The sequence below is a fragment of the Hippocampus comes genome, unplaced genomic scaffold (genome assembly GCF_001891065.2).
Source record: "Hippocampus comes isolate QL1 unplaced genomic scaffold, H_comes_QL1_v1.1 scaffold280, whole genome shotgun sequence".
In the NCBI taxonomy this organism is placed as follows: Eukaryota; Metazoa; Chordata; class Actinopteri; order Syngnathiformes; family Syngnathidae; genus Hippocampus; species Hippocampus comes.
The window spans coordinates 64,488-91,885 of NW_017805582.1; the positions used below are offsets into that span (position 1 = coordinate 64,488).

General features: G+C 40.1%; 1 protein-coding gene across 2 annotated transcripts in view; it reads right to left on the reverse strand.

The window, feature by feature from the left end:
* zmp:0000001082 (integrin alpha-L) overlaps nt 1–25,815 on the reverse strand; it is a 30,715-nt gene extending 4,900 nt beyond the window's left edge. For both annotated transcript variants that reach the window (XM_019879924.1, XM_019879925.1), the window contains exons 1-20: nt 25,708–25,815; nt 21,613–21,730; nt 21,355–21,446; nt 20,428–20,510; nt 19,410–19,524; nt 19,165–19,295; nt 16,537–16,679; nt 15,944–16,100; nt 15,584–15,796; nt 14,331–14,448; nt 11,597–11,739; nt 10,922–11,068; nt 10,642–10,839; nt 6,324–6,454; nt 4,343–4,500; nt 1,313–1,479; nt 1,091–1,207; nt 929–999; nt 708–855; nt 219–317 (exon numbers count right to left, since the gene is read on the reverse strand). In XM_019879924.1, coding sequence (XP_019735483.1) covers nt 219–317; nt 708–855; nt 929–999; nt 1,091–1,207; nt 1,313–1,479; nt 4,343–4,500; nt 6,324–6,454; nt 10,642–10,839; nt 10,922–11,068; nt 11,597–11,739; nt 14,331–14,448; nt 15,584–15,796; nt 15,944–16,100; nt 16,537–16,679; nt 19,165–19,295; nt 19,410–19,524; nt 20,428–20,510; nt 21,355–21,446; nt 21,613–21,730; nt 25,708–25,750 — 2,592 coding nt within the window. In that variant the 5' untranslated portion in view covers nt 25,751–25,815. The remainder of the gene's footprint in view (nt 1–218; nt 318–707; nt 856–928; nt 1,000–1,090; nt 1,208–1,312; nt 1,480–4,342; nt 4,501–6,323; nt 6,455–10,641; nt 10,840–10,921; nt 11,069–11,596; nt 11,740–14,330; nt 14,449–15,583; nt 15,797–15,943; nt 16,101–16,536; nt 16,680–19,164; nt 19,296–19,409; nt 19,525–20,427; nt 20,511–21,354; nt 21,447–21,612; nt 21,731–25,707) is intronic.
* Nucleotides 25,816–27,398: the final 1,583 nt, after the last annotated feature.

The window sequence follows — 27,398 nt, forward strand, 5'->3', positions numbered from 1 at the left end:
ACACACACAAGCCATCGATCCCGCGGCGTGCAGCAGACTTGTTAATGATTAGACGATTAAGGATGAAAGAGACCGCTCCTTTTTTTTCTTGAAAGCCTCCTCTCTCTTTTTAGGAGGCATTAATCAAAGTTTCACCGGGGTACTTGTTTAAGTGAGCCCACCGACATTATGTTGGACATGTGGGTCAATCATGTAATGAGGCTTCCAGCAGAACTCACGATTGATTTGCTGCGATACACAGGAAGGCTGATGCCACATATTGTTTTGTCAGTCACTCCATCCAGATCATCGCACTTGTGGAGCGTTCGTCTTGTGGCCTGTGTCATAACACAAAATAGGAACATTCTTTACTTTCTCGAAATCAAGCAGTGCAGTGTGTATTTTGAAATACAGGGACAAGAGTCAGTTTGTCCTCATTTTGCCGCTATCAGTGCATATCTAACTTTCACCCTTTCAGGGACAGCAGTTAATACAGTGGACAGTTTATCATGTTATCAGGCGACAGGGTGCATGAAAGGGTTAATTGAACAAAACAACATTTTGTGATCTTGCATAAGTTGTCAGTTAAAAATAGTGAGCCAAAAGTAGTAACACATTTCTTCCGCATATTTATTTGGGACGTTTTTACCCACTATTTTTTATTTATTTATTTATTTTTGTTGCTTGGTAAACATCATGAAATTGGTGTATTCATTTCTTAGAATTACCTGTGTAATAACCTGAAACATCCTGGAGTAGGAGAGTCCTGGCGGGTAGTGCATCGTTAGGCTGGTGTTGTACGAGTCATCACCATGATTGGTTATTGTAATGGAGATATTAAAGTAATTTTCTTCAGCCACCAGTAACGTCGGAGTCCTAAAGGATACAGTGTATATTTTATGTTCATGAAATTGCTGCGCTGTGCTTGCAAAAGATACAGAGTACTTACAAGAATTTGAAGTTTACTTCAATTTCAGCAATACAGGTGTCATTCTTTTTACACTTTCTTTCAAAAGGAACCTACAAATATAGTCGGAAAATTATTCGGGAATATTATTAGCGTCTCCTAAAACCGAAACATTCAATTTATCATTGATGTCACAGCTAGCACCTCAACAACAGCTTGTGTTTTGGCATCTGCATTCAGGACAGCATCTGCACGGTGACTGTTCACCTGGGAGAAGTTTAATTTGATGCTGATAGGTGACAGGGTGTCTTTCACACATTTCTGTCAGGGGAAAAAGAACAACTGAAACATCGTAGACCACAAATGCTCATTTCTTGTAGTATTTTCAAAACATGCGTGTGTGTGTCTGCATGAATACGTTCATACTGGCATGTGGATGGGGTACAGGAAGCATGTGTCTTTATCCAGCAGTTGATAGGTGAGTGTAAGATTCCTTGATTTCTTGTCACTTTGAGCGAAGAAACCTCGGTGCGATTGTCTCATGGGATCCACATCAAGCATGTACGAAATGTTTAGTCCTAATTTCATCGTTCCTGCGAAGACATGCTTTAGGATTACAGTGCATCCGCAAAGTATTCATAGCACTTTACTTTATCCACACTTTATGGTGGAAACTTATTCCAAAATTGAATAAATTGTTTATTTCCCTCAAAATGAAGCACAGACTCAGCAACTATCGTCACACATTGATTGATGGATTGGATGGGAACATAGCCTGCTTTCGGATGTTGATGGAAGGGGAGCGCGCTCTTGCCTCTCTGGACTCACCATTGTAAAGAGTGTTGTTAGTGGTGTTGGAGTGAATTTCCGAACGCACCCTAATCTTACATTGATTTGGATTTCTTGTTCTTGATTTCAGGTGAGTGCATAAATATTCATTAAAATACAATCAATTCTAATGAAAAGTTGTGATAGGGTATATATTTTGAGAGACCAAATTTAGCATAGTAAATTTTGGTATCGGTTTGCAGTTTAACAATTTTGTATTCAAATTAACATATTGGTTAATGAGGATTTGGATAGATGACTGAAAAAAAACCCATATGTTTTCGTCGTTGAAGCCCAAAATTGAAGTTAATTTGACCCAACATTTGGATAAAAATATTTAACTTTATGTGATTTTTTAAATTTTTTTCTTTTTTTTATTTTTCTACAGATAGTAAAACATATTCGGAACAATTGTCATTATGATGAAGTACCATTCGACACCACTGCCTACTACAACAATAATAATGATTTAGACCACAAGTGTTAAACTCCAGGCCCGGGAGCCAAATTTGGCCCGGCACGTCATTTCTTGTGGCCCGCGAAAGCAAATCATGTGTGTCAACTTCCATGATCCTTGCTAAAACCTGTACCGAAATATCAAAATGTCATGTCTCATAAATAACATTGAGATTGTACAATAATTTTGTCACCTTGTTTACATTTACTTTAGTTGACTGATCCATCAATTTGTGTACAAGTGATAATACAATGAGACGATTAATTTGGTTTCACTGTCATAACGGCCCTCCAAGGGAAGACGTAACTCGAATGTGGCCCAATGTGTTTGACACCCCTGAATTAGTCTGACAGTGTAAATCAAATTGAACAGTTATGCTTGTTAAGGACGAATATTTGATGCAAAGCGATTAAATTGTGCTAATCAATCATAATGTTGTGGTTGCTCAGTCGATATGCATACGTCCACAAAAGCAAGCAAATAAATAAATACATCAATAAAAAATGGGGATGCTTATCCAGCTGTTGGTTAGTTAGCAAGCTACGCCTTGATTCATGGATGATGATAGATAGCAAACAGATGGTGTCCTCATTGTCGGGAAAACGGTTCTGTTGATGCTGCGGTAATGTGAATAATAAACTAATATAGCTGTACCTTTATCCTGAAAAAGATTCTTCCCTGACCAATGTCCCACGCCTTTAAAATGTTAAGTGAAAAGTAGTTTCTGGATGTACATGTATTTTTATTGTATGACTGATCATATTATCTGCCCTTCTATTTGCTGTTTACAATGTCAATATGACTGCTGTGAAAATAGGTACAGTAATTTCAACACCAAAGCTAGTGCTGGAGTTTTGCCTTTTTTGAGGTCATCATTCTTACCTGCTTTACTTTTCGTTGTTTCTACTATTTCAAAGCAGGCTGTTAAGTTAACCATGGGTAAGATGGTGTCTGTGTTGGCCGAGCAGTCAATCTGGTCAAGAGTTATCTCCTTTGGTTGAAAAGACAGGCGAGCTAAAGCATTAACAATGGGCTTGGACCTGGAGAACATTGAAAAAAGAGATTTTAGAGTGTGATACTTTTCAAAGTATTAAGGACACAAACAATGTTCACATTCAGGAACAGTAATATGCGGTGAGGTTCATGGACTGGTGAGTCACTACTCCTCTGCAATCGGATATAAAAATATGAACCCAAATTTGAAGATGAGCATACAGTACTTTCTTTCAATTTGTTTCATTCATTTTCTCATTCAATTCCAATACAATTTTTGAAGACCAATATTTGTTTTCAAAGCTTCTAATTATGCTTCAATTAATTCCACACTGTTCAAAAATAGTGATCGCAAGAAAAACAAAAGAATATTTAATATAAGATCAAAATCATTGTTGTTGGGTCACTGACCTCTCTTTTAAATTAAAAAAAAAGCATTTTGTCAGGTCTATCAGGCAATCAAACCCTTGAGGCAAATTTGAAAACTCAAGAGAGACGAGGAGTCAAGCAGTTGGCTGCATAACTGGCGCGCGTCCTGAGGCTGGTATCTTCACTTCAAGGCTGTGAACAGGAACAAGCTGGCCCTCCAAGGGAAGACGTAACTCGAATGTGGCCCAATGTGTTTGACACCCCTGAATTAGTCTGACAGTGTAAATCAAATTGAACAGTTATGCTTGTTAAGGACGAATATTTGATGCAAAGCGATTAAATTGTGCTAATCAATCATAATGTTGTGGTTGCTCAGTCGATATGCATACGTCCACAAAAGCAAGCAAATAAATAAATACATCAATAAAAAATGGGGATGCTTATCCAGCTGTTGGTTAGTTAGCAAGCTACGCCTTGATTCATGGATGATGATAGATAGCAAACAGATGGTGTCCTCATTGTCGGGAAAACGGTTCTGTTGATGCTGCGGTAATGTGAATAATAAACTAATATAGCTGTACCTTTATCCTGAAAAAGATTCTTCCCTGACCAATGTCCCACGCCTTTAAAATGTTAAGTGAAAAGTAGTTTCTGGATGTACATGTATTTTTATTGTATGACTGATCATATTATCTGCCCTTCTATTTGCTGTTTACAATGTCAATATGACTGCTGTGAAAATAGGTACAGTAATTTCAACACCAAAGCTAGTGCTGGAGTTTTGCCTTTTTTGAGGTCATCATTCTTACCTGCTTTACTTTTCGTTGTTTCTACTATTTCAAAGCAGGCTGTTAAGTTAACCATGGGTAAGATGGTGTCTGTGTTGGCCGAGCAGTCAATCTGGTCAAGAGTTATCTCCTTTGGTTGAAAAGACAGGCGAGCTAAAGCATTAACAATGGGCTTGGACCTGGAGAACATTGAAAAAAGAGATTTTAGAGTGTGATACTTTTCAAAGTATTAAGGACACAAACAATGTTCACATTCAGGAACAGTAATATGCGGTGAGGTTCATGGACTGGTGAGTCACTACTCCTCTGCAATCGGATATAAAAATATGAACCCAAATTTGAAGATGAGCATACAGTACTTTCTTTCAATTTGTTTCATTCATTTTCTCATTCAATTCCAATACAATTTTTGAAGACCAATATTTGTTTTCAAAGCTTCTAATTATGCTTCAATTAATTCCACACTGTTCAAAAATAGTGATCGCAAGAAAAACAAAAGAATATTTAATATAAGATCAAAATCATTGTTGTTGGGTCACTGACCTCTCTTTTAAATTAAAAAAAAAGCATTTTGTCAGGTCTATCAGGCAATCAAACCCTTGAGGCAAATTTGAAAACTCAAGAGAGACGAGGAGTCAAGCAGTTGGCTGCATAACTGGCGCGCGTCCTGAGGCTGGTATCTTCACTTCAAGGCTGTGAACAGGAACAAGCTGGTCTCTTCAGCATGATAAACTACTTTGATTGCACGCTATGTACGTAAATTAAGTCGTTGCAGTGTCACACTAGTAAGTTGATTATACATCGAAAAGCATTGGGCGATAAATTATATACAATTACTCTTACACATTTGGTCTTACATTTGGTGTTTCATACTTTATTTTATGAAAGCCCTGACGATACAATTACCAAACATGTCTGGCCTCATAACCGTCTGATGTTTCTAACAAACCAATTCATGTTGAAATTGGGAAATGATTTGACCATTTATGATGAAATTATTGGAGGCAGTTGCTTCAATAAAAGCGAAAGGGAATGATCGCACAGGACTCCAGGTTAAAGATGGCTTAAGAGGTCTGCGAGTTCTCAATCAGCTGATTCGTGCTTTTGTGGCAATGTACAGTATGTTCATGGGAAGACCGCTGCGCTTCTTCCATGTGTCTCCACATGCTGGCAGTGGCAGTACAATAATGTACTTTCTTGACTCTGCCGTGCCGAGTCATTCTTCTGACCAGGCAAAAAGACTACCGGTAAATATTTCGTTAAATATATTAGACAGACTGTGGAACGTCAGCATGTCCAGTACATGTGATAAAACAAGGTTGTTTTGCAATAGATTGTATAGCGGCCTACGTGTAATGGCGTAGCTTTAAATTAAATTTGAGGCGGCAGAGAATCCCGAGCTTTCTGTTGATACCCGACAGGATGTGGTTTTCCGCTTCACTGAGTTAACTTTTGAACTTCTGTCATTGAGATGTTGCGTCATCCTCTCATAAAATAATTTTGTTTCCAGGCACTTAAGTAAGAACTTCACATACTGTACATTCCTAATGGGAAGTGATCTTTATTTATTTTTCTGCTGTTTGAATATATATAGTACATCGCTGGCATTGGGCCTCCAATGTCACAATTTGGTAAATTTCATTTTGTTTTCACAAGTCTATAGACATTTCTGGTCAATCCACGTTAGAATGTATTCACCAAACTAAAGTGTTGCGAAAGGCTCACTCTCTTGGACGATGCAATGTTATTGGATGAGCATACATGCTGTTTTTGAGTTCTCCTGAAAAAATGATTTTGGAGGAACAAGTCAGGATTCGGCCCAACACCAGCGATATGTACAGTATATACTGTACAGTACTGTATATTGAGGGAGTATACCGGATATTAATGACCACTTTGGCTGATGATTGACAGAATAATTATGCATTTGAAAAATAAGACATGTTGTTGGTATAGTTATACGGGTTATCATAGTACATACAGTACAGAATATTCATCATACCTTAAGACAATAGCTGCGCCATAGGATCCAACTACTATGTCTGGTAGTGCGTCATCTTCCAGGTCTATGTTTCCATTTATGTCCTGTCCAAAGAATCTGATGCCATGTTTTACTTCTCGTCCCGTGATTCTCTGGATTGGCAGATAAATCTCTGGTATGTCTATGGCCTGTACACTCATTGGCCACAGCATTAGCAACATAGAGATCCAATACAACAGCTGATTCTACCTTTACAATCATAACGCAAAATTGGAGCGACACTGTCAGAGCAGCATTAATTAAAGCTTAAAAGAAAACTATGTTTGTGGCTTGAGCTCAAAATCATTGAATGATGATTGTACTCATGTATGCTTGCATCATACATGTGGTTACTTATGTATGATGCAGTGTGTTTCTATACTACTGCAAACTACAGTGGCAAGAACAATAGAAATAACACATTACTCATCATATTGCGCCTGCTCTGAATTTCACTGTTGGATTGGGCAAGTGTACCGAATGGTGTGACCAGTCATTGTATTTCAAGGGTGGTGTATCAAACCTTCATAATTAAGAGATGGTGGAGTGACACTGTACAAGAAACATGTCAGGAAGTTGCAGAGGGGGGTGCAACAATACATGTATCTCGAACCATTTAATACTACAGTAGGCTTAAATCAACATTATATCGTGTATTGTATATATTGTATCGTATTGACTCGCTCGATACAGTGGTTCGGGTTTGATGTGCAGTGTATGAAAACACTTTTTTTTTCTTTGATCAGTTCCACTTTGAGAGCCGCATTGTGGTTCATTATCAACAGACCTAATTGTTACGCCCACTAATTGAAACTGAAAAAAGAAAGGTCATACATCAAATTGCTGCAATAGGTTCAAAAGGAGTAAAACTAGTTTCTATGTTTGACATCATGCCAATTGCAGACACGGGGATGTTATGCACGCAGCGTTCTTTGACAATTAACTTACATTCATAGTGTCCATGCTACACTGCTGTTTCAAAATGTAAAATGCTGAACTGTGCTCGTCTTTGAGTGCGGAATCATGAGTTGCAAACAGGTGTGGGAGCAGTGGCGGTTCTGGGGGGGGGGCAACGGGGGCCAGTGCCCCTGTAGCACTGATTCTGCCCCCCCTCCGAACGTAAATTACGCAGGAGTGCCGAGTCGCCAACGCGAAAGGTAGAACCAAAGTGCGTGGCTTAACATTCTAGTCGGACCCTTTAGTGCGCTGCACCACTTAAAAATGAGCGGGAAAATGAGAAGCAGTCCGCAGAGAAGCAGATTACCACGACACGAGTGCTATTTTCGACACGACACAATTGATATTTTTGATGTAAAATCACAAAACGAAACAAGCCCCCAACAGTAGCATTATTACTTCTAATTCCTCTTCACTTAAACATTTAACGTTAAAAATGAAAAGAAAAGCGGACATTACATCATGCGTCTGCCTGCCGCTGCTCACCCGCTATTATTCTTTTAAAATCACAAAACGAAACAAGCCCCCAACAGTAGCATTTTTAAGTCTAATTCCTCTTCACTTAAACATTTAACGTTAAAAATGAAAAGAAAAACTGACATTACATCATATTTCTATATGAAAAAGAAACACATTGATCCAGACACAGAGAGAGAGTCAGATGATGATGGTGGTGAGAGATCTGAAGAGGAGAGTCAGAGGACACGGGATTCATTTTCAGTGCGAGGACACAGAGCAGGAATAGGATACAAATGAAGATCCTGAGAATGAGGAAGATGAGACTGCAATAGAAGTGGAGTGTGAGACACAGACAAGAGGATATTTGTGCTTCCACAAGCACTGGACCATCAGGTATGTGATGCTGAAAAGAACACTATCCTGTTCTGTGTGTGTGTGTGTGTGTGTGTGTGTGTGTGTGTGGGTGCGTGCGTGTATGCGCGCGTGCGTGCGTGCGTGTGTGTGTGTGTGTGTGTGTGTGCGTGTGTGTGTGTGTGTGTGTAACTTTTTTTAGTATCCCTTTTTATTTTAATTTTTATTTAACAGGAACAATATATAAGACATTGCCTTTTAAAATGTGGATAATTATATGCATGTAAAACAACAAGCTTCGGTGTATTTGCAATTTTAGTCCCTGGTCAGGCTTGAAAATGTATTAATTTATATTTATTGAATACAATAAAAAAATAATTAATATAATTAATAAATAGCATCAATCAATACATTTTAGACACTTGTGTATGTCTGAGTGCCTCAGCATTGTAAGTGTAGCGGGTTAGTGTATATGCTGTGTCCATGCAGCACTTGTGTTTACATTTATTTGGTTTCTTTGTCCACAGACATCAGTAGATGTAAAGAGGACCCGCCAATGCAACCAGACCTAAAACAGTTTCCCAGTACCTTGATGGGGGACAGGAGAAGGAGCTTCAAGGCAGGCTGGTACCATATCCACCCCTGGCTTCAATATTCTCAACAGATGGACTCGGCGTATTGTTACGCTTGCAGACATTTTAGCCCTCCTAATACTGTTTTTTTTTCTCATCACTGTAATGTTATGACAACAACGATTTCAAAGTTTGATGAAATAAAAAGTCAAATAGGATTTCGAATCTGTCTTTTTAGCCCTGGGTTGAATGTGCCCCTCCATCAAAACCCCTTGCCCCAGCCCGGCCCCCTCAGTGAAATTGATCCAGAACCGCCACTGTGTGGGAGAGGGAGGGGAATGCGGAGCGGAAATGCCAAAACCGGCCTTGGTCTCACATAATCGATCAAGAAAGACCCAGGGAGCATGCATGGTGCTACAATGGGGCTGGGGGTGCTATTGCCTCAGCCCCACCCCCACAAATGATTTATCTATTGAAGTTTAAATAAATGAATAAATACATAAATACATCAACAATTGAAATTCCCCAAGTAAGTAGCCATTGTGTCCCAATACATTTCCTGTTTCCGTGTTTATGCTGCAGCTTGACCCCGTGTGTGTTTGTGAGGGCAGGGAGGGGCAGGGGGAGTCTTTCAGTTACGTGCGTGTTCAGTTACAGTACACGTTTGAACGTATTGACAAAAATTAGGCTGAATGCTGTAGACATAGTATTTTATCCAATAATGCCGGGGGAGGGGGTATTCAATAGCCAATGATATGCGCAAGTTCCGTGGCATTATGGGAAAAAAATGCCGAACAGAAAACATAGCTTCAGACATAATTTTAAAAAATAAGAAATAAATAAAATAAAAAATAGTAATTAAAAAATGTTGACTTCGATTTTCAACATCGTGGTAATGTTGGCCAAATGCTAAAAACATAGCATTTTCTTTTACTTGCGCATGCGCAAGTCAATCCTCCGTGGCATTATGGGGAATAAAGGCTGTTTTTAGCATTTAACCTAGCATTTTAGCAACATGTTCTAACGTACATACATTGGAACAAGTTTTTCAGCGAAAAATGTTTACTCCACATTGGGAATTCCACGCTTCCCTTGTGGTGTGTATAATACTTTTATTGAAAAAAATGGAGAGAACCTCTCAAGTGAAGTCATGAAAATCGTTTTTTGTTGTTTGTTTTTTTTTCTTAGCTCCTTCACATATCGATCAAGCCCTCTCTTAGCACCACGTAAGGAAAAAATCCTGGTGCTGTGGCTGCCAGGAAGCCTCTCTCAGCACCACATGTCAGTCCTCACAGCTATGAGCTGCCTTTTTTATAAAAGCAAAAATCAAACTTTGGCTGCCCGCCAGACTGCTGGTGACATCATCGCTGGCTCAGCCCAGGGCCATCGCTATTCATGAAGGCCTCTCAACCCACTACGGACAGTCACGGCCCACATAAGCTTCCCTTGTGTTAATCTCTACTTTTTAATATATACATGACATCATTTGACTAAAATAATAAATACAAGCACTATACGCTATAATGTCATGGAATCTAATAACAAATCTAAGCAGATAATAGGTATATAAATACATAAATAAGACATATGTTTATTTAAAATGGTTGTGTGCAATTGAATGGTATGCAGAATTATAATTCTCCTATCATATAATATACTGCAACTGTCCCGCACTAATGTTCTTGACAAAATGTTTAAAAATTTGGAATTTCAGACAAACTCTTTGCTAAGTATAAAACTCAATTCGTAAAAGCATGAAAATTTTACAATTAAAATAAATTGTTTTAAAATTTATTTAAAAAAAAATTAATTTTAATTAAAAAAAAAATTTGTATCAAGTATCGAACCGTGACATGAAAGTGAACCGCAAATTTTGTGTATTATTGCACCCCAAGTTCTTTGACTTGGAATAACCAGTCACCAAGTCCATTCAAGTTACGTTGTAATACCAGATGTCTCACCTGACTATAAACACTGCGCATCCCTTGGTGTCTGTCACCGAAGTAGATGTACACTGCCCCTGCATTAGCATCCTCAAGAGGGGCCCCAACTGCAACATCTCGCAGCCCGTCTCCATTCAGGTCTGCAAGGCTGGCTATGCTAGTGCCAAATCTCCCCATGGACAGTTGGCTAACATTTATTTCACTTTTCAGCAGCATCTGCAGAAAACAACCGCTTAAGCATTTTCATTCATTCATTCATTATTTCCTAGTATCCCATTCAGTTCTCATTCCGGCCCACCTCATCAGTCAGCCTGTAGATGTAGATCTGTCCCTCAGATTTTTCCTGAGCGTGGTAAAACAGGGGTGCTCCCACCAAGAGAAAGTCACTGTTACCATCGGAGTCCACGTCTAAGGTACAAAGGTCTGCCCCAAAATAGGAACCAATCTGAGGATTGTGAGGAACAAACATTTAATTTCGATTGTTCATACTGTTACTTTTCTTTATACATAATAAAACGCTGCGGGTATTTTAATGCACCGACAGCTACATCATCCGCAAGGGGAGAGCTTGCAGTTTACCTGCCAATGACATAAATGGACCCCAGTGAGTCTATTTCTGTTTCGACAATGTAAAGCATAGCGTACTAGGGTACACTGCACCTGAAATGGCATGTTTTTTTTTTTTTTAAAGAGGAATGCTTTCTAGGATTGGACTTGAACAGATGACTTATATCCCACAATGGTGTACAAAGGCGCAAACACCCTGTTGCGCTCAATTCTAACTGTGCAAAGTCTAGCAAAATATCAAAAGAAAGAAAACTCCACCCATGCGGACAATTAGGCTGTGCTTTGTGTTAGAATTGGGCTGGGCCCAAGATGTTAACGGCAACTTATGTGTATTTCAAAAAATGTCAGTAGGGATTTTATGCATAATACATGACTTAGTACAATACATTGTATGAACTTTACCGACCTGCTCCCCATTTATTCTTTGGGCGACATTCCAGTTGTTCCCGGTGTGAGTGAAGACTACAATTTGTCCTACATGCTCAAATCTTGGTGCACCAGTGAAATATAGAGGAACCCCGTTCACCTGTCCCACAGAAACCGAATATCCTGCAAGAAAATGCACTTTAGAGGTTATACGTCACTGGAATGGCGTCTAAAGCTTTGAATGCAATAAATATGTATGTTGATTTGGTTTACAGCTAAATTCTTATTCACTGAAGTAGTTCTACTTTTTAAATCTGCTTATCTTGTTCAGGGTCACAGAGAAATCGGATCGAATATTAGGGTCAGAGGCGAGATACACCATGAATTCATTACCAGTCAATCACATGGCCGACACATGGCGACAACTTCAAAAAATATGTGGTATAAAATACATGCTAATTTTGTATGGTCCAAGTTGAGATTCAAATCTATGACTCAAACGTTCATACTTCAAGCATGATGCTAACCACATGCACCAAACTGTTGCCAGTTATGTGATTGATAAATTTCAATGCCCCCCCAAGCATCTATTTATTATAGTTTTATGTAGACTTGTTTCAACGCAGTATTGAGAGTATACAACGAAACCGTCAAAGTGAAATGCGAAAATTCAAGAAAAAAATGATGGAGAAAAAAATTCCCCCAAAACTGTGCATTATGTTGACAAACCTTAGAGGACTTGTGAAAATATTTGGTGATGTGAAACAGAAGGGTACTAGTTATTGGAAAGAGGAAAAGAAACTGACATTGAACTGAAACCTAACAACCCAGAAAAACGGCATATATGTCTTTCTCCTCCTAATGTGACGATTAGTTCACAGCATTAATAAAAAAAAAAAAAATTGGAATACGCATTGCAAAGGTTGCTCTGGTAAAATATGCATCTCCTGGTGTGTGTTTGCCACTGGATCTGCTCAGTTGCGAACCGTCAGGGCCAGCAAGGGCTTCTCTGCTGGCCTAAACATACTCAGAAAAGTAAATTTAATCACCAAAACATAAATTTAATTTGTTATTTTATTGTCATAAATATGTAAACAAAATTATTCTCTGTATTCTTTACGCCATATTTATTATAGTAGAGTTTTTAACCAATCATATTTCAGCTAGCTTGTGTTGCCAGATAAATTAAACTTGCTCGGGGCCTTCAGATTAAACAGAGCAGGCCCCTGCGCGCTGTAAGTGAATGGGCACAGTCAGGTTGCAATAGCCAATCAGATCACGAGTCTGCGTACCAGGGCCAGCTGGAAGGCCTTACGCTGAGACTGGACGTGCGCGTTCGGTGATTGGATTAGCACCTGCTAGAGCTATCACTGCATTTTAACCCATAATGGCCGAAGGAGAAGACGTTGATCTGGTTGCAGAACTACTTTCCACTCCATTTTCAAGACGGGCCTTCCACGAAAAGCTGGATATTTTGCGAAGAGGTCGCCCAACTCCTGCGCTCGCTAGCCTGTCCCAGCAAGGAAAATGGTTTGTCCGTCATTTACAGCCGAGCAATTATGAACGGTACCCGTGGCGAAATAAAATGACAAAGATACAAAAATGTATCAAATAAATCTGCTCACCTAGAATTTATAATGGCGCATTGTAGTCACCTTCGTGCACGAAAGTTCGTTCAATCTCAGCTGCTCAACATTTTCAGTTATTTGCTGTTGTATAGCCTATTCTCAAAATGCAAATGATCTGTTAACTTTATTTTCAAAGAATACCGGTAGTTTGTTTTATTATTGTTTGGTTGGTGTCTTATATGAAACTGCGACATTGCGCAATTTATTGGACAGACTTGTTTAAGATCACACAGCGTAATTTGGGTGGCATTTTATTTCGTATTTTTCAATCATCTTTTTATTTTTGACAATATCTGTAAATTTAGTTTCCTGCTCTTAATTGTGAATGCATACTTGATGGTTTTAAATGCTCCTGAAATTAAGTGCTGCTTGACGAGCCTATATTGTGTTAATGTATGTGACGTCACTGAAGGCCTAAGGTTGAAATGCACGGCCCGCCACTGGATCTGCTACTTTACACATCCTCAAGTTAATGTGAAGTTCAGAATGTTTTTTTTTTGGTTTTTTTTTTTACTTTACTGTACAGCTATTAATTTATTTATTCATACACTTATGTCGTCTCAAGTTATGACAAATGCAAACGTTGAAAAAGAAAGGCAAGCTTCCGGCTTCTGACTGCAATGCTTGCAATATACTGTATATGGCACAGGTCATCAATGTGTGGTGAATTTTATTGCTGTTCTGTTTGATTTATTGTACACTTATATGACAGTTAAGAATTTTAACATGTACCGCGTATTCAAACACTTAACAAATGTTTTATTGTATATAGTGTGACCCTAGAAATAGAAATTACAGTATTGATTCATTTTCTTCTAATTATCCTGTTCAAGGTCATGGAAGAGCTGGGCAAGGTACACCCTGGATGGTTGTTCTCACTTAGATGCATGGAGAAAGACCGGAGCAGATTCAAATCCAGAACTTCTTGACTGTGATATAGCCGTCGTAACCACATGCGCCAGGAGCATTATGTTTTATATTGTGTTGGTGGGGGGTGAAAAGAACAACAGTGGTTGAGGCGTGTTGAATTGGATTGTGATTATGAAGGTCCCACTACAAAAGGATGTCAGGAGGTTTCGAAGCACACGTGGCCGCTGATGTGTCTTATTTGAATACTAATAAAGGATTAAAAAAAAGAAATGATACCCATGTAAGAGTCCATCTGCATTTGTGAATCTTCAATCTGTGTCTCAGTTTGATCTTGACGCTCATACAGAGCACCACGCCAGCTGTTTGAGCCCACTGAACCCAGAATCAAAATGTCCTGTGAATGGGAATCAAAGCATTATATTTCACTTTGGAGCAGGTCATGCTTGAATGGCAACCCCCAAAAATCTCTCGCGGGACAACAAAAATGACATGATGGGCCTTATTTTGGTGGAGTGGCGCCAGTGCGCTTGGCGTTAAAAACGGGTGTTGACGTCATTTCCGTCGCATGTTGAATCTAGTCGAGCGTGCTTGGGGCCGTGTTGCGTTTGTCTGCTCATGCTGCCGCACTAAGCAGCCTCACCCCTGACACACCTGATAATTTGGTGACAGAAAATAGTCTGCGCCTGACGTAAAAATGGGTGCATCGTTATTTTCGTGCCGGGACAATGGTCTAGTTCAGTTTGTGAATTTGGTAGACACGCTACGCCCCACTTTCGCAATTTGGTGTCGAAAGATGGTCTATTTTGCGGCACAGGTGGTGATTTCGGTGTATTTAATCGAAGGACGCACGATCGGGAGGTGCAAAGAAGTTTCCAATTTCCCACGTTTTACACTCACAGCCAAATACATTATCCTGAAAGTAAAGATATTGCCGTCACACACGAACTCCGGCGAGTACAATTTCAGTTTCTGCAATGTTCAAGCACGGCATACTTATTTGCGCTTCGACCGCCCTGATTTTAATGTAAATGAGAGATGCTGCGAGGATTCGCTGGGAAAACATCATGTTCCATCCCACAATGACTCAGAAAGGCACAAAATATTTACCCACGCAAAACCTAGCAAAACACCAAAAGAAAAGAATCTCCACCCACGCACACGGGTAGACTGCGCTTTGCTCTAGTCGTGCGCCCGGAACGAAAATAGGGCCTCAAATGTTACTTACAGCCACATGCTGTCGACTTAAAATAACATCACAGTGCCAAAGGGCCCAGGTCAGGAGCGTCACCCTCACCTGTTTTCTGAGTTTGGTCATGCTGACATTCGCAAGCGGAGCCCTGATGCACACTGATATTATTTTCCGTCACGAGCATCATGAATAAAGTATCAAGTCAAAATAGCGGTCCCAGAGATGCTTAATTCATATGTCACAAATGCAATATTAATCGGAATACCATGTTTAGACTAGTTTGTGCACATAGAACACATATTACCATTCAAAAACATTTGGGCGAACAGATGTTGTTTACCTTGTAGAATGCAGCACTGAATCCTCTCTGAGACATTTCATTGGTCATGTCTTGTGCCCGAGCCACTTTGGTGTCTCCTTCTATGTTAAAGATGTGTTTTTGAAAGTTTTCCAGTAATCCTGTGAGCCCCTGGTAATTCTCAATTTTAAAGGCATATTTGTCTTTTGGGTCTGAAGCAATCATCTTTAATTCATTTAAGTTCTCAATTTTCACCTGAAACCACAACAAAGAGATTAGAACTGATTTCTGTATATAATTTAACTCAATTCACCTTCCAAATTCCAATTTTAGTTCAAATTTGGGATGAGGTTGTTCAGTCGAGGAGTAAATGTTTTCAATAATAAAAGGAATTTTCCTCACCCCGATGACAAACCGAATGATGCGTTTTTCGATGTAGGTGTTGATAATCATATTTGCATCTTCATCAGTGTCACTCGGATCTCCATCTGTGATCAGGACCAGAACTTTCATTGCATCGGATGAGGCACCTGCATCTTGATTCTCAAAGAGGTTTGTCCTGTTGGGGCCCAAAAAAAAAGTTTCAAAATTCATGAAAGAATATTATTTGTGAACTTGTTGAAAATTAATGAATATTAATATGTGATTATTATTATTTTCTTTTTCCATTTTGATTTAATCCTGTTCAGGGATCACCTCAGCGAATGATCCTCTCCTAGCTCTCCTTGTCCTCTGCATCATCTGCTCAAATTCAAACCATCTACAAAGTCTTTCCTCACCGCTTAGACTACATACGGTGCATGAGGAAAGTATTTCACAGCCGTTCAGTTTTTTTCCATGTTTTGTTAAGTTACAGCCTCCCCCCAAAACAGAATCTATTCATTTTTCCTTCAAAACTCAACGCAAAACATTTCATAATTATTAGATGAAAAAAGATGAAAGATGAAAAACAATGGTTCTCAAGTTTGGTTGAAAATTGTCTTCATATCACTTACAATACAAATTTGAGGGCTTGGTGGGTGTTGGTGAGGGTCACCATATGACGTTCCTCTCTCAGTTTTTGGCGCGCACGCCCACTTTGATAGTCAGTAAAATCAAAGACTGTTCTATGAGATGTGGCGAACTGAACTGCTGCAAACTGAAAAACATACAATGAGCGTTCAAATGTTAAATATACAGTGGAACCTACAGAAAGTCAAACAACTCAAACATTGCACAAGTTGGACAAATACGCCTCCAAATCAAACTTGATATTCAAACCGCCATCATGGTCTCGTAAGACCTTAGCACTGTGAGCATCTAAAGCGGAGGACCTCAGTTGGAGGGCCGAGGCGCCTTCCTGACACAGAGCAATTATTGGTAAGTGGTGAATAGGCTTTCATTTTTGGAGCACTTTTCCACCTACAAGGCGGTCAAAGCGGTTCACACTGAATCCCCATTCACCAACTGATGACGCAGCATCAGGAGCAACTGGCATTGGAACACCCTGTGTCCTTGAGTATCTTGCTCAAGGACACTTTGAGAAGATCACGGTCAGGGGGTCAAACCCACAACCTCTGGGTTGGAGAAGTCGACCGCGCTACCACTGAACCATGTGGCCACAATTAGATGAGATTTTTTTGGGGTGAATGCCTGTAAACATTTTGGGTGATCTCGCATCTTTTCTAGTAGTACAGTACTGTATATTAAAACACAGGGACCAATTGTATGCATTGTGACTCGTCCCACATAGCAAGACTGCGCAAATCAAATTGTTTATTGAAAGCAGTTTTTTTGAATACAGCCAGTGGCTGGGTGTGAGAAAGGCAGGCTCGGAGGGGAATTCAAGGGAGAAAGATCAGATCCATTCTTATTCCGTTTCTTTCAAAAGTAAGTACAACACCTCACGTTTGTAATTATTCTATCATATCTTTAAACGGGCGGCCCGGTGGTCCAGTGGTTAGCGCGTGGACCTCATAGTGCAGAGGTCGTGGGTTCAATGAAAGGCTCCGGCCTTCCTGTGTGGAGTTTGCATGTTCTCCCCGGGCCTGCGTGGGTTTTCTCTGGGTACTCCGGTTTCATCCCACATTCCAAAAACCTGCATGGCAGGCTGGTTGACCAGTCTAAATTATCCTAGGTGCGAGTGTGACCACAGATGGTTGTTCATCTGTGTGCCCTGCGCTTGGCTGGCAACCGATTCAGGGTGTCCCCCGCCTACTGCCCGAAGTCAGCTAGGATCGGCTCCAGCACCCCCCACGACCCTTGTGAGAATAAAGCGGATTTTTTTTCTCTGGAGGAGCAGACCATGGTCTACTCGGACTCAATGCCCCTCGCATCCCGTGGGACATGAGTGAAGTTCTTCCAGGAGGTGGGAATTTCAACTCCTTCTGAGAGGGGACCCACCAGACCCTCAGAACATGTTTAGTGTGCCTGGCCAGAGTGGCATCTTCCCCCACCATTGGAGCCAACACACCACCATGTGGTGATCAGCTGACGGCTCTGCCCCTCTTCACCCAAGTGTCTAAGACTTGCGGCAGCAAGTTAGATGACACAACCACAAAGTCGATCATCAAACTGCTCCCGAGGGTGTCCTGGTGCCAAGTGCACATATGGACACCCTTATGTTTGAACATGATGTTTGTTATGGACGATCCATGGCAAGCACCTAAGTCTAATAACAGAACCCCATTCCGGTTCTGGTCAAGGCAAGGAGGGGGCTGTCTTTCCAATCGTGCCCTTGGAAAGACAGCCCCCTCCTTCCATTGTCCATGAGAGCGTTGAAGTCCCCCAGCAGAACAATGGAGTCCTAGAAGGAACGCTCTCCAGCACCTCTTCTAAGGACTCCATTAAGGGTGGATACTCTGAACTGCTGCTTGATGCAAAAGCACAAGCAAAAATCAGGACCTGTCCACCCATCCAAAGCCGAAGGGAGGCTACCCTCTTGTCCACTGAGGTGAACCCCAATGTACAGGCACCGGGCCAGGCGGCAATAAGTATGCCCAAACCTGACTGACGCCTTTCTCCATGGGCAACTCCAGATTGGAAGAGTCCAACCCCTCTCAAGAGACCTAGTACCAGAGCCCAAGCTGTGTGTTGAGGCGAGCCTCGCTATGTCTCGTCAGAACTTCTCGAGCTCAAACACCAGCTCGGGCTCCTTGCCTGCCAGATCACAGAGCACACTCCAAATCCACAAGTGCCAGTTTCTGTAGCTGGGGATCCGACTGCCAAGGTTTTTGCCTAAGGCTGCGACCCAGATCACATTGCACCCGATTTTACGGTCCCTTTCTCAGGTGATGAGCCCAGCCGGGCCTCATGATGCTATAGCTTCTACTTACAGGCGCTTGTCTTCAAGCCCCAGCTCCTGGCCTGCCTCCAAAGGAGCTCCACTGACCCATGTTTGGGCGAGAGAAAATTGTGTCCATTCATTTTGCTGTTTATGGAGGTCTTTTGAGCCATGCTTTTTCTGGTCCCTCACTTAAGACCCTTTTGCCATAAGTGACAGTGACAGGGGCATAATGCCCCAGACACTAAGCTCCTTGGATCCTTGGGATGGACAAACCCCTTCATCATTATAAAGTGACTGTTCAGGCAGGCGTGGATTAATTCAACTGCAAACATCACAACTCCGTCGTTGTGCCACTGACCTTGATCGATGTGTTTTTGAGGCTGTTCATGATATCCAGTATGAAATCTTTATTTTTTTCAAAGTCTTCTTCATCCATACTCCTTGACCCATCAAAGAGGAAGACGAGATCTACAGTCTTCTTTCTGCATTCTATGTGGAGAATGTATTAATTGCTCGCAGGAAACAAAGATGTAACACGAGGGGACAATAGGACTTCAGCTTTTATTTGAAATATTTAGCGATTTAACATTTAACATCTTTTACCTTGAAAAATCGGTTTGAAAGAGGTGATTTCCTGTAGATCATCTGTCATCTTGTAGCACACACTGTTCAGGTAGGAGTTATCATAACATTCGTGAGCTACATAGGGGCTGCAAACCTGGGAAAGATTAGATCCAAAATATAAATATAATCTCAACAAATTTTGTGGCTAGATTATATTTAGAGCAATTAAAAAAAAAACATTTGGTACACACTTGTGATCCATGTAAAGAAACATGAAGCCTATAGCAGTGGTTCTTAACCTGGGTTCGATCGAACCCCAGGGGTTCGGTGAATCGGTCTCAGGGGTTCGATGCAGCCTCTGCCATGGAGGTTAAGACATACCGGACTCACCATGTCAATTATTTATGACACGCCTGCTTGGCCACCACTGGCTGCACATGATCACATTACCGGTACATTGCTTGTCCAATCATTGCTGTGGGAAATTTAGTTCGCTCAGTAGTCAACGTGTGACTGTCGTGATAGTACATCCTAAAATGAAAAAAAAAAACCTCATACTTATGTCTTGAAATTTTATTTACCGGTACTTTTTTCCTATTTTTAATAAATGCGTTTTTTATGTTTTGAATTTGTAAAAAGTCATATTTTTGTTTTTTACGAATGAAAGGTTCAGTGAATGTGCATATAAACTGGTTGGGTTTGGTACCTCTAACAAGGTTAAGAACCACTGGCCTGTAGTAATGTGTGTGAGCTTCATTATTTGCAGAGACCGAAATGAGTTACACGATATTCTGAAAGCGTGTGCTGACTAGGTGAAGCAAAATTCAATTCCATTAATTTCATTATTCAAAGAAAAAGACAATAACATGTGTTTTGAGATATAACAAAAAAAGAGAACAGTAAAAAAATAAAACATGAGGAGAAAGATGCAAGAAGCAAGAAATATTATTTGGGCATGACAAAATGTGAGCATTTACAGTATATTCATTCATTAAATGAAAAAGACAATTGCATGGCATTAATATGGCAAAAGTCAAATATTTTTTGGTATCCTTACAGTGAACTGGGAGTGTATCGTGTCTTCAGCTATAGACAGTCCAAGATGCTTGACTTCTATGCCTTTGTCTTCAAATGAGAGTCCTGTGACAATAACATTTCAGTGGTACTATTATTACCTCTGCCATATGCACATGTGTGAAGATGAGATTACACAAAAACTATGGTGACTCCCACCTCTTGCGCTTTGCTGTCCATCCATCCATCCATCCATCCATCCATCCATCCATCCATCCATCCATCCATCCATCCATCCATTTTCTAATCCACTGATACTCACGAGGGTCGTGGGTGTGCTGGAACCTGTCCCAGCTTTCTTTGGGGAGTAGGCTGGGTACAACCTGAACTGGGTTCCAGCCACTCACAGGGGGCACGCAAACAAACCATTCTCACTCACATTCAAATCTAGGGACAATTTAGAGTGTTCCAATAACCTGCAATGCATCTTTTTGGAATGCGGGAGGAAACAGTATTTAAAATAGAACACCAAGCGTTTAGTTTTAAGATGAATAAATATCTGACTATCATTATTGATTTTATGTTTGGGTGTTTGAGACCATTCCGCATTTTGAGGAATTGTACTGGGACAGTCCTGTCCCTCAAATGGATCATTGAACTAGAAAGTCAAATATACAAACATAGTTCATTTTTGTCAGAAAATGTTTCCCCAATTTCTGCTATTTGGATAACAATGAAAGGCTCTTTGTCCAGGAACAGGCTGCTGATTGCAGAAACTGCAGCTTGCCACATTGTGATTGGATAAAAAAAAAAAAAAACAGAGATACTTTCGACTTTTTTTTTTTTAGCTTCAGAATAGGTGTGTTCTGAGTACTAGTCTATATTTATTTTTTTCTGCATATTAAAACTTTCATATTATATTTTTTGCAAGCTCGGGACTCCAAGGCTTTATATTCTTTGCAGACTGTACCTTGTGGGTTGAAGCACTTGATAGTTTGGCTGTGATCTGGTTTGCATACTGCCCCAGTTCCATTATTCTGAAGCGGTGCAGTGACAAGTATCCTGAGGATTAGAGAAAACACCCATATGGATGTTAATCTCAATTAGTTAAAGTGCGATGCCGGTGAAATGTTCTCTTTCAAATATTGATGTCTTAAATAACAAGCGTCAGTCAAGAAAACTACAAAAATATTTGAAATTAAAAGCAGAAGAAGAAACTCAAGCATACCCCTTCTTGGAGCCAGACACATACTGAAGCACTTTGTATCCAAAGAAAGCTTTTTGATCGCCATTGTAGACTTTGGGATTTGTGGTGTCAATGTTGAATGCCAAAGACACAGGGAGAGCTACAGTTTGTAAAAAATAAAATAAAATAATATAAAAAAGTCATGATCATTAGTATTGAGTATTGTAAATATGAAAAATAAAACATTAAAACAAAGCATTTCAGGATTTAAAAGCAGTGACAAAATTAGCGTTTGTCAATCAACATTCTGTCAAAGTGAATTCACAGTGATGAAAAAAACATCATGAGATACATGTGCTAGTTGGACAGCTTGAATGTTACAGATCCCTATCAAGTGCCAGGAGCGCTATTTACAACAATGGCGGCGGAGGATGGGGAGAACTACAATGGTGAGGCCTTGCGATCACACAAAGGCTTAAAAGGTTACAAGTTTCGCGTACGGAGACGTGTGTACCGGTACTTAAACAAGCATGGTTTACAGAAATCTAAATGTTACTGGCAGGATCAACCAAGTTGCCTCATAGCAGCTCGGGTGGACTGCACTGGGCGCTTGCCGGAAGGCCCGCCAGAGGCTTGTAGGGCATCCTACTTCTGTAGCACTCACCTTTGGGAGATTGATCTTACAAGAGAACATTTATAATCACATTCTTACAAAAATGTGCACTTCTCCCAGACTTATTGGTAAAACTGTATGCCACACATTTTTCACCCTAGAGACAGAAGATAATGTGAAAACTGTGTGGAGAAATCAATGCATTAAATTTTGGCACGCTTAGCGAGTGGCGATGAAAGATGGCCACCAGTGGCTTCACTTCTTGCTACAGTGAGTTAGAGGCATTTTTACTCCGTTCATACTTAAGTCTATGGCCTTGACATGCTCCTTTTTATGTATTTCTAAGGGAATTATTGTTCTGTTGTTGTTTTTAACTCTCACATGCAGGGAGGGGCCTAGAAGGCTCTGCTCTCTGAGGAGAGGAACAGGGAGGGACTGCATTTCAAGAACAGCTTTACTGAAAAGCCTTATGGTTTACGTATTTTGAATACCATCCCCCTTTTCTGAACCACTTTATTCTCACAAGGTCTTCGGTCAGTAGACGGGGGACACCCAGAACCGGTTGCCAGCCAATCGCAGGGCACACAGAGACGAACAACCAGCCGCGCTCACACTCACACCTAGGGACAATTTAAAGTCTTCAATCAGCTTGCCATGCATGTTTTTGGAATGTGGGAGGAAACCGGAGTACCTGGAGAAAACCCACACAGGCACGGGGAGAACATACAAACTCCACACAGGAAGGCCGGAGCCGGGATCGAACCCACGATCTCTGCACTGTGAAGTTGACGCGCTAACCACTGGCCCACCCGGCCGCCTTGTATCCCATTAAATATATAATTAAATGTGTTGAGCCTGCACTTCATGTTTTAGTAGGGCTGCATTTCAAAACGAAAGCAAGTAAAAAAAAAAAAAGGACTTTCCCCTTTTCTATTAAGAATCGGGACAAAACAGTAACGAATCAAACAAGCAAGGACATTTTACTTGACAGTTTAGAACAGGGGTGTCAAACTCATTTCACATGGTGGGCCACATACGGCCTCGGTAGATGTCAAGTGGGCCGGACCATTAAAATGATACCATACTTTGCTATAAATAACCAAAACAATGTCTTTCCTTTGTTTTGGTATAAAGAAGCACAAGAACATTAGGAAAATGTTAAAATTTAATGAACATATCTTTTACAAAATATTTCATGAAGCACCTTACATTTCCTTCGACAAATGTGCAATTTACTTTTATCATTCACATATATGCATTGCAAATGATCCCACTGATTGTACAAACATTAACAAGTAATTGGTATTGAAAAATATAGTAATGCACTTTAAGATTAAACGAGATTCATAAAGAAAGGAAGTTTTAAACCATTTACACGTGCATATAAAATCTAAATGTAATCTTACAAACTAAGGAGAGTGCTATTAAATGTGTAAATGTGAGAGTGCTATTGATAGCGTCTGCTGTCATGGGTCTGTCACAGTGACGGACTGAGGCTGCTGTTGTCTTCTTCTCTGATCAAAACAGTGTCCCCTTGCGGATACTCAATGAATTGCACCTTATTAAAAATATTAATTCTGTCTTTAATGCATTTTTTTCACTTTTAAATTATCCTGCGGGCCTAATTGAACCTCCTTGCGGGCCGGTTCCGGCCCGCGGGCCGTATGTTTGACACCATGCTTTATATAATCATCTCGCGGGCCTGATTAAACTCCTTTGCGGGCCGGATCCGGCCCGCGGGCCGTATGTTTGACACCCCTGGTTTAGAATTTAGGTTTGCTCAAAACCTTTACGTCAGTTTTGTCTCATAATGGCCTTTCACGTTTGCAGTGCAGCCTCGATTCACTGGACAATGGATTTAATGGACAAAATCTGCAGAAAGAGATGAGCATGCGCACGCTCCAGAGTCGCTGTTTGAATGCTCATGGTGCTCGCGGGTGTCTTGAGCCTTTTATTTTTTGGTACATTAAGGATACGGCTTGTAGCTATATGTCACTTATTAAGTTGGAGACAACCATTGCCGTCGCTTCTGTGAAGATCATGGCATGGCACTGTCAGTCTTTCTCCCCCGCTCTTTCATCTTTCTCTCTATGGTCTGCTGCGCTGCAGTGAGCGATTACCACCTGAGATGCATACTCAACTGGACAAGTAAGGTTGAATGGGATGCCTTAAGTCACATGGAATGTGTTTTACAACAATACTTAACCATATTTACCATTTCAAATGTAGCTATGGATGAAATAAGTCAAGCTTATCAGGCCGCTGGGTACTTTTAAGTAAAAGAGAGCAAGTTCTGCTTTTGAATATCAATCAATCAAACTTTATATGTCGAGGCTTTTTTCATACATAACAATGTTACTCAAACTGCTTCACATTCAAGAATCTGACATTCAATATATCTCTGTCTAATTTGGTATCTGATTATTCCTACACATTGCTTAACGCCATTGGCTACATTAAGTGTGCTGGAATTGTCCTGTTGATTTGGTGGTTTATGGCCCAGACTAAGTGGGAATCCATTATGGAAAAAATAAGAGTGCTTATGCTGACAAAAAAACAATTTATTTTCACTTTGCAACAGTATTAGGCCGGAACAGTCATGACATCATCATGCATGGTTTTATACATGGCCGGTCGCAAATGAAGAAGGTTATGGGATCTACATGTGCAGTATTCACCATCTCTCCGCGTTTTCTTCAGACCCCTGTCAATGCAAGCACTGAACTCAATCCTTCTCTCACTTTGCAGGTCATTCATCCGTCTCTGGATGCATTTAGAGCTCACTACCAGGCTCTTACCAAATAGTGACAATCCTAAACCTGCGTTGAGAGATGAATTCATTCACATTTCCTGTGTTACATTTACTCACCACTTGCGCTGACAACTTCTTATGAGTGTACTTTATTCTCCCTTTCCTCTTTTTTCTGATCAATTGATAATGTTTTTATCTAGTCTAAAATGAAGAGATCTACACAGTGGTTCCATGTGTTCCAAGCAGCACAGATACAAAAGTGTACTGTATAACTTGAGTTAGTGCTATTACTGATATAAAAAAAAGGTATGGGTTGCACAGCTGATGAAGTTATAGACATTTACTGCTAACCTTGAAATAGTGAGTGCATACATCAGTAGTGCCCAAACTATAGCCATTTTCAGCCCATTGTCCATTTTATAGCCACCTGCGACATATACTGTACTAAAAATAACATTTGACATGGCCTGCAATGCTATTAAAAAAAAAATTAAAAAGTGGGAGTGGGCAGCGTTAGAAGTGTAGTTGTCGATAAAGTGGGGGGAGATGTAGGTAATGCGACTACCATGACTAATAAACTTTTCTATAGATGCAAAGACACAAATTAACAGCGCAACGAGGCACAGAATTTCACAATGGAGAATAAAAAATCTGAAACAAAAATGTTTTCCTGGTTTCTTTCTTCTTTTGCTTCTTTTCTTCATGCTGCCCGCAAAGGAAAACATTTGGACGCCTCTGATATACACCAAAACTCAAAAAGAAAATAACTTACCAACAACCCACATGAACAGGAAGAGGCGAAGCATAACACTCATCTTTCTTGTTGCACTTCTTCATAGAAAAGACAAGGCGCAGTCTGGGGCCCGTGTCTGTGCAATCCTTCCGACCTAAGGCGTTTCCTTAACAGGTGGTTGTGACACTTTTGGGTAGAACTCTGACAGACTTTCATTACCACAGCACTCGGCAATGTTCAGTTACCGGTACATAAAGAGTATGTCAAAGGACACAAACCAACATAAATTGTGTTTTAAAAAAACAAACAATATCTACAAAGCCACCTAATTATAATTTGTTTCTGCTCTTTGGTCGCACTTTCACTTTGTATGTCTGTGACTTCTGCATGGCAGAATCACATCCTGTGAAATGGTCTTCCTCTTTTGCATGTCAGACTTGAGAACTGGAAGAATTGAACAAACATGAACAACGAGTTTTCAGTTTCTGTTTATTCCCTTTAGCCAATGAGCAATGAACTGTCGATATCCTTTCGTAATTGTACAAAATGTTAAACACTATTAAAAACTCTAAAATTTACAAAGAGCGAATCTTGCAGAAATGGTTGTACAAGAAATAAATTGTTGGAGCCCTTGAGAAAATGATGAAAATGTCTTGAAAAGGGGTGTTTTGAGAGTAGTTCAGTATTGAAAATACAAAAAAGTGAAAAATTAAATATTCATTTTCCTGATCAAAAAATACATCAGTTTTTGAATGAAAAATGGCCTATCACAGCCAGACGTTCCCCTTAAGAAAAATCAATGTTGTTTGTCAGTCTTTGCTAGCTACTTGCAAGCAAAAAATGTGGTTTAAAGGTTAGATACATTCAGATTTCAATTAATTGAGTGAAATTATGTTTAGTGTTTGGGAATCTAAAAAAACATGAACTCTTACCAGATGAAAATGAATCATAAAGAAGAGTTTATGCTTTACTTGTGGACAGCCGAGCCGTCTTTCTCATGTTTTCTGCCATTTTGTGAGTAGCATCAAAATTGCGTAAGTCAAAGAGATGACTTGATGATGACTAGTACTTTGGGATTCTAATAAGAATGAAGAACGGCAGGATGTAGCAGCAGTGGAAGGTATCACAATTTGGTCCAAAAATGACTTAGGCAAATATACTTTGTGAAGAATCTTACACACTCTAAATGTTGCGGGTTGTTGTGGTGGTGGCAAAAAGTTAGACCCAAATGCATGGAGACAAGGCAGAATGAACTCAAAACAAAATGTTTTTGTAGAAATAAGGCATAAAAGCAGAATCAAAAATACAAAATTAAAAGAAGTCCAAATAAACCCAAGCCAAAGTATTAAACAATCACAGAAAACTAACTAGAACATAGATATGTGACAACCATCATGAACAGCAAACAAAACAATCTGACAAAGACTGAACAACAGCAGGGAACGAATGCTGAATTCGAGAAAGGTTGGAAGACTTTTCCGACTTCCGACCAGGAAAAGTGCACTGGAACGCCCCTTTGAACTGGGAGGTCCAAGAAGCAAATTTGAAAAAAAAAAAAAAACTTCACCAACCAGCTTCAATATGATGTCACTCGACAATGCCAATCCTCATGGAGACACAGACCATGAATGGCAAAATTCAATCTACAAGATTATACACATATATTCATCTATCCTTGTTTATTATCACATGAATGTAGTTATTCAAAATAAAATAAGTTCATGAACACA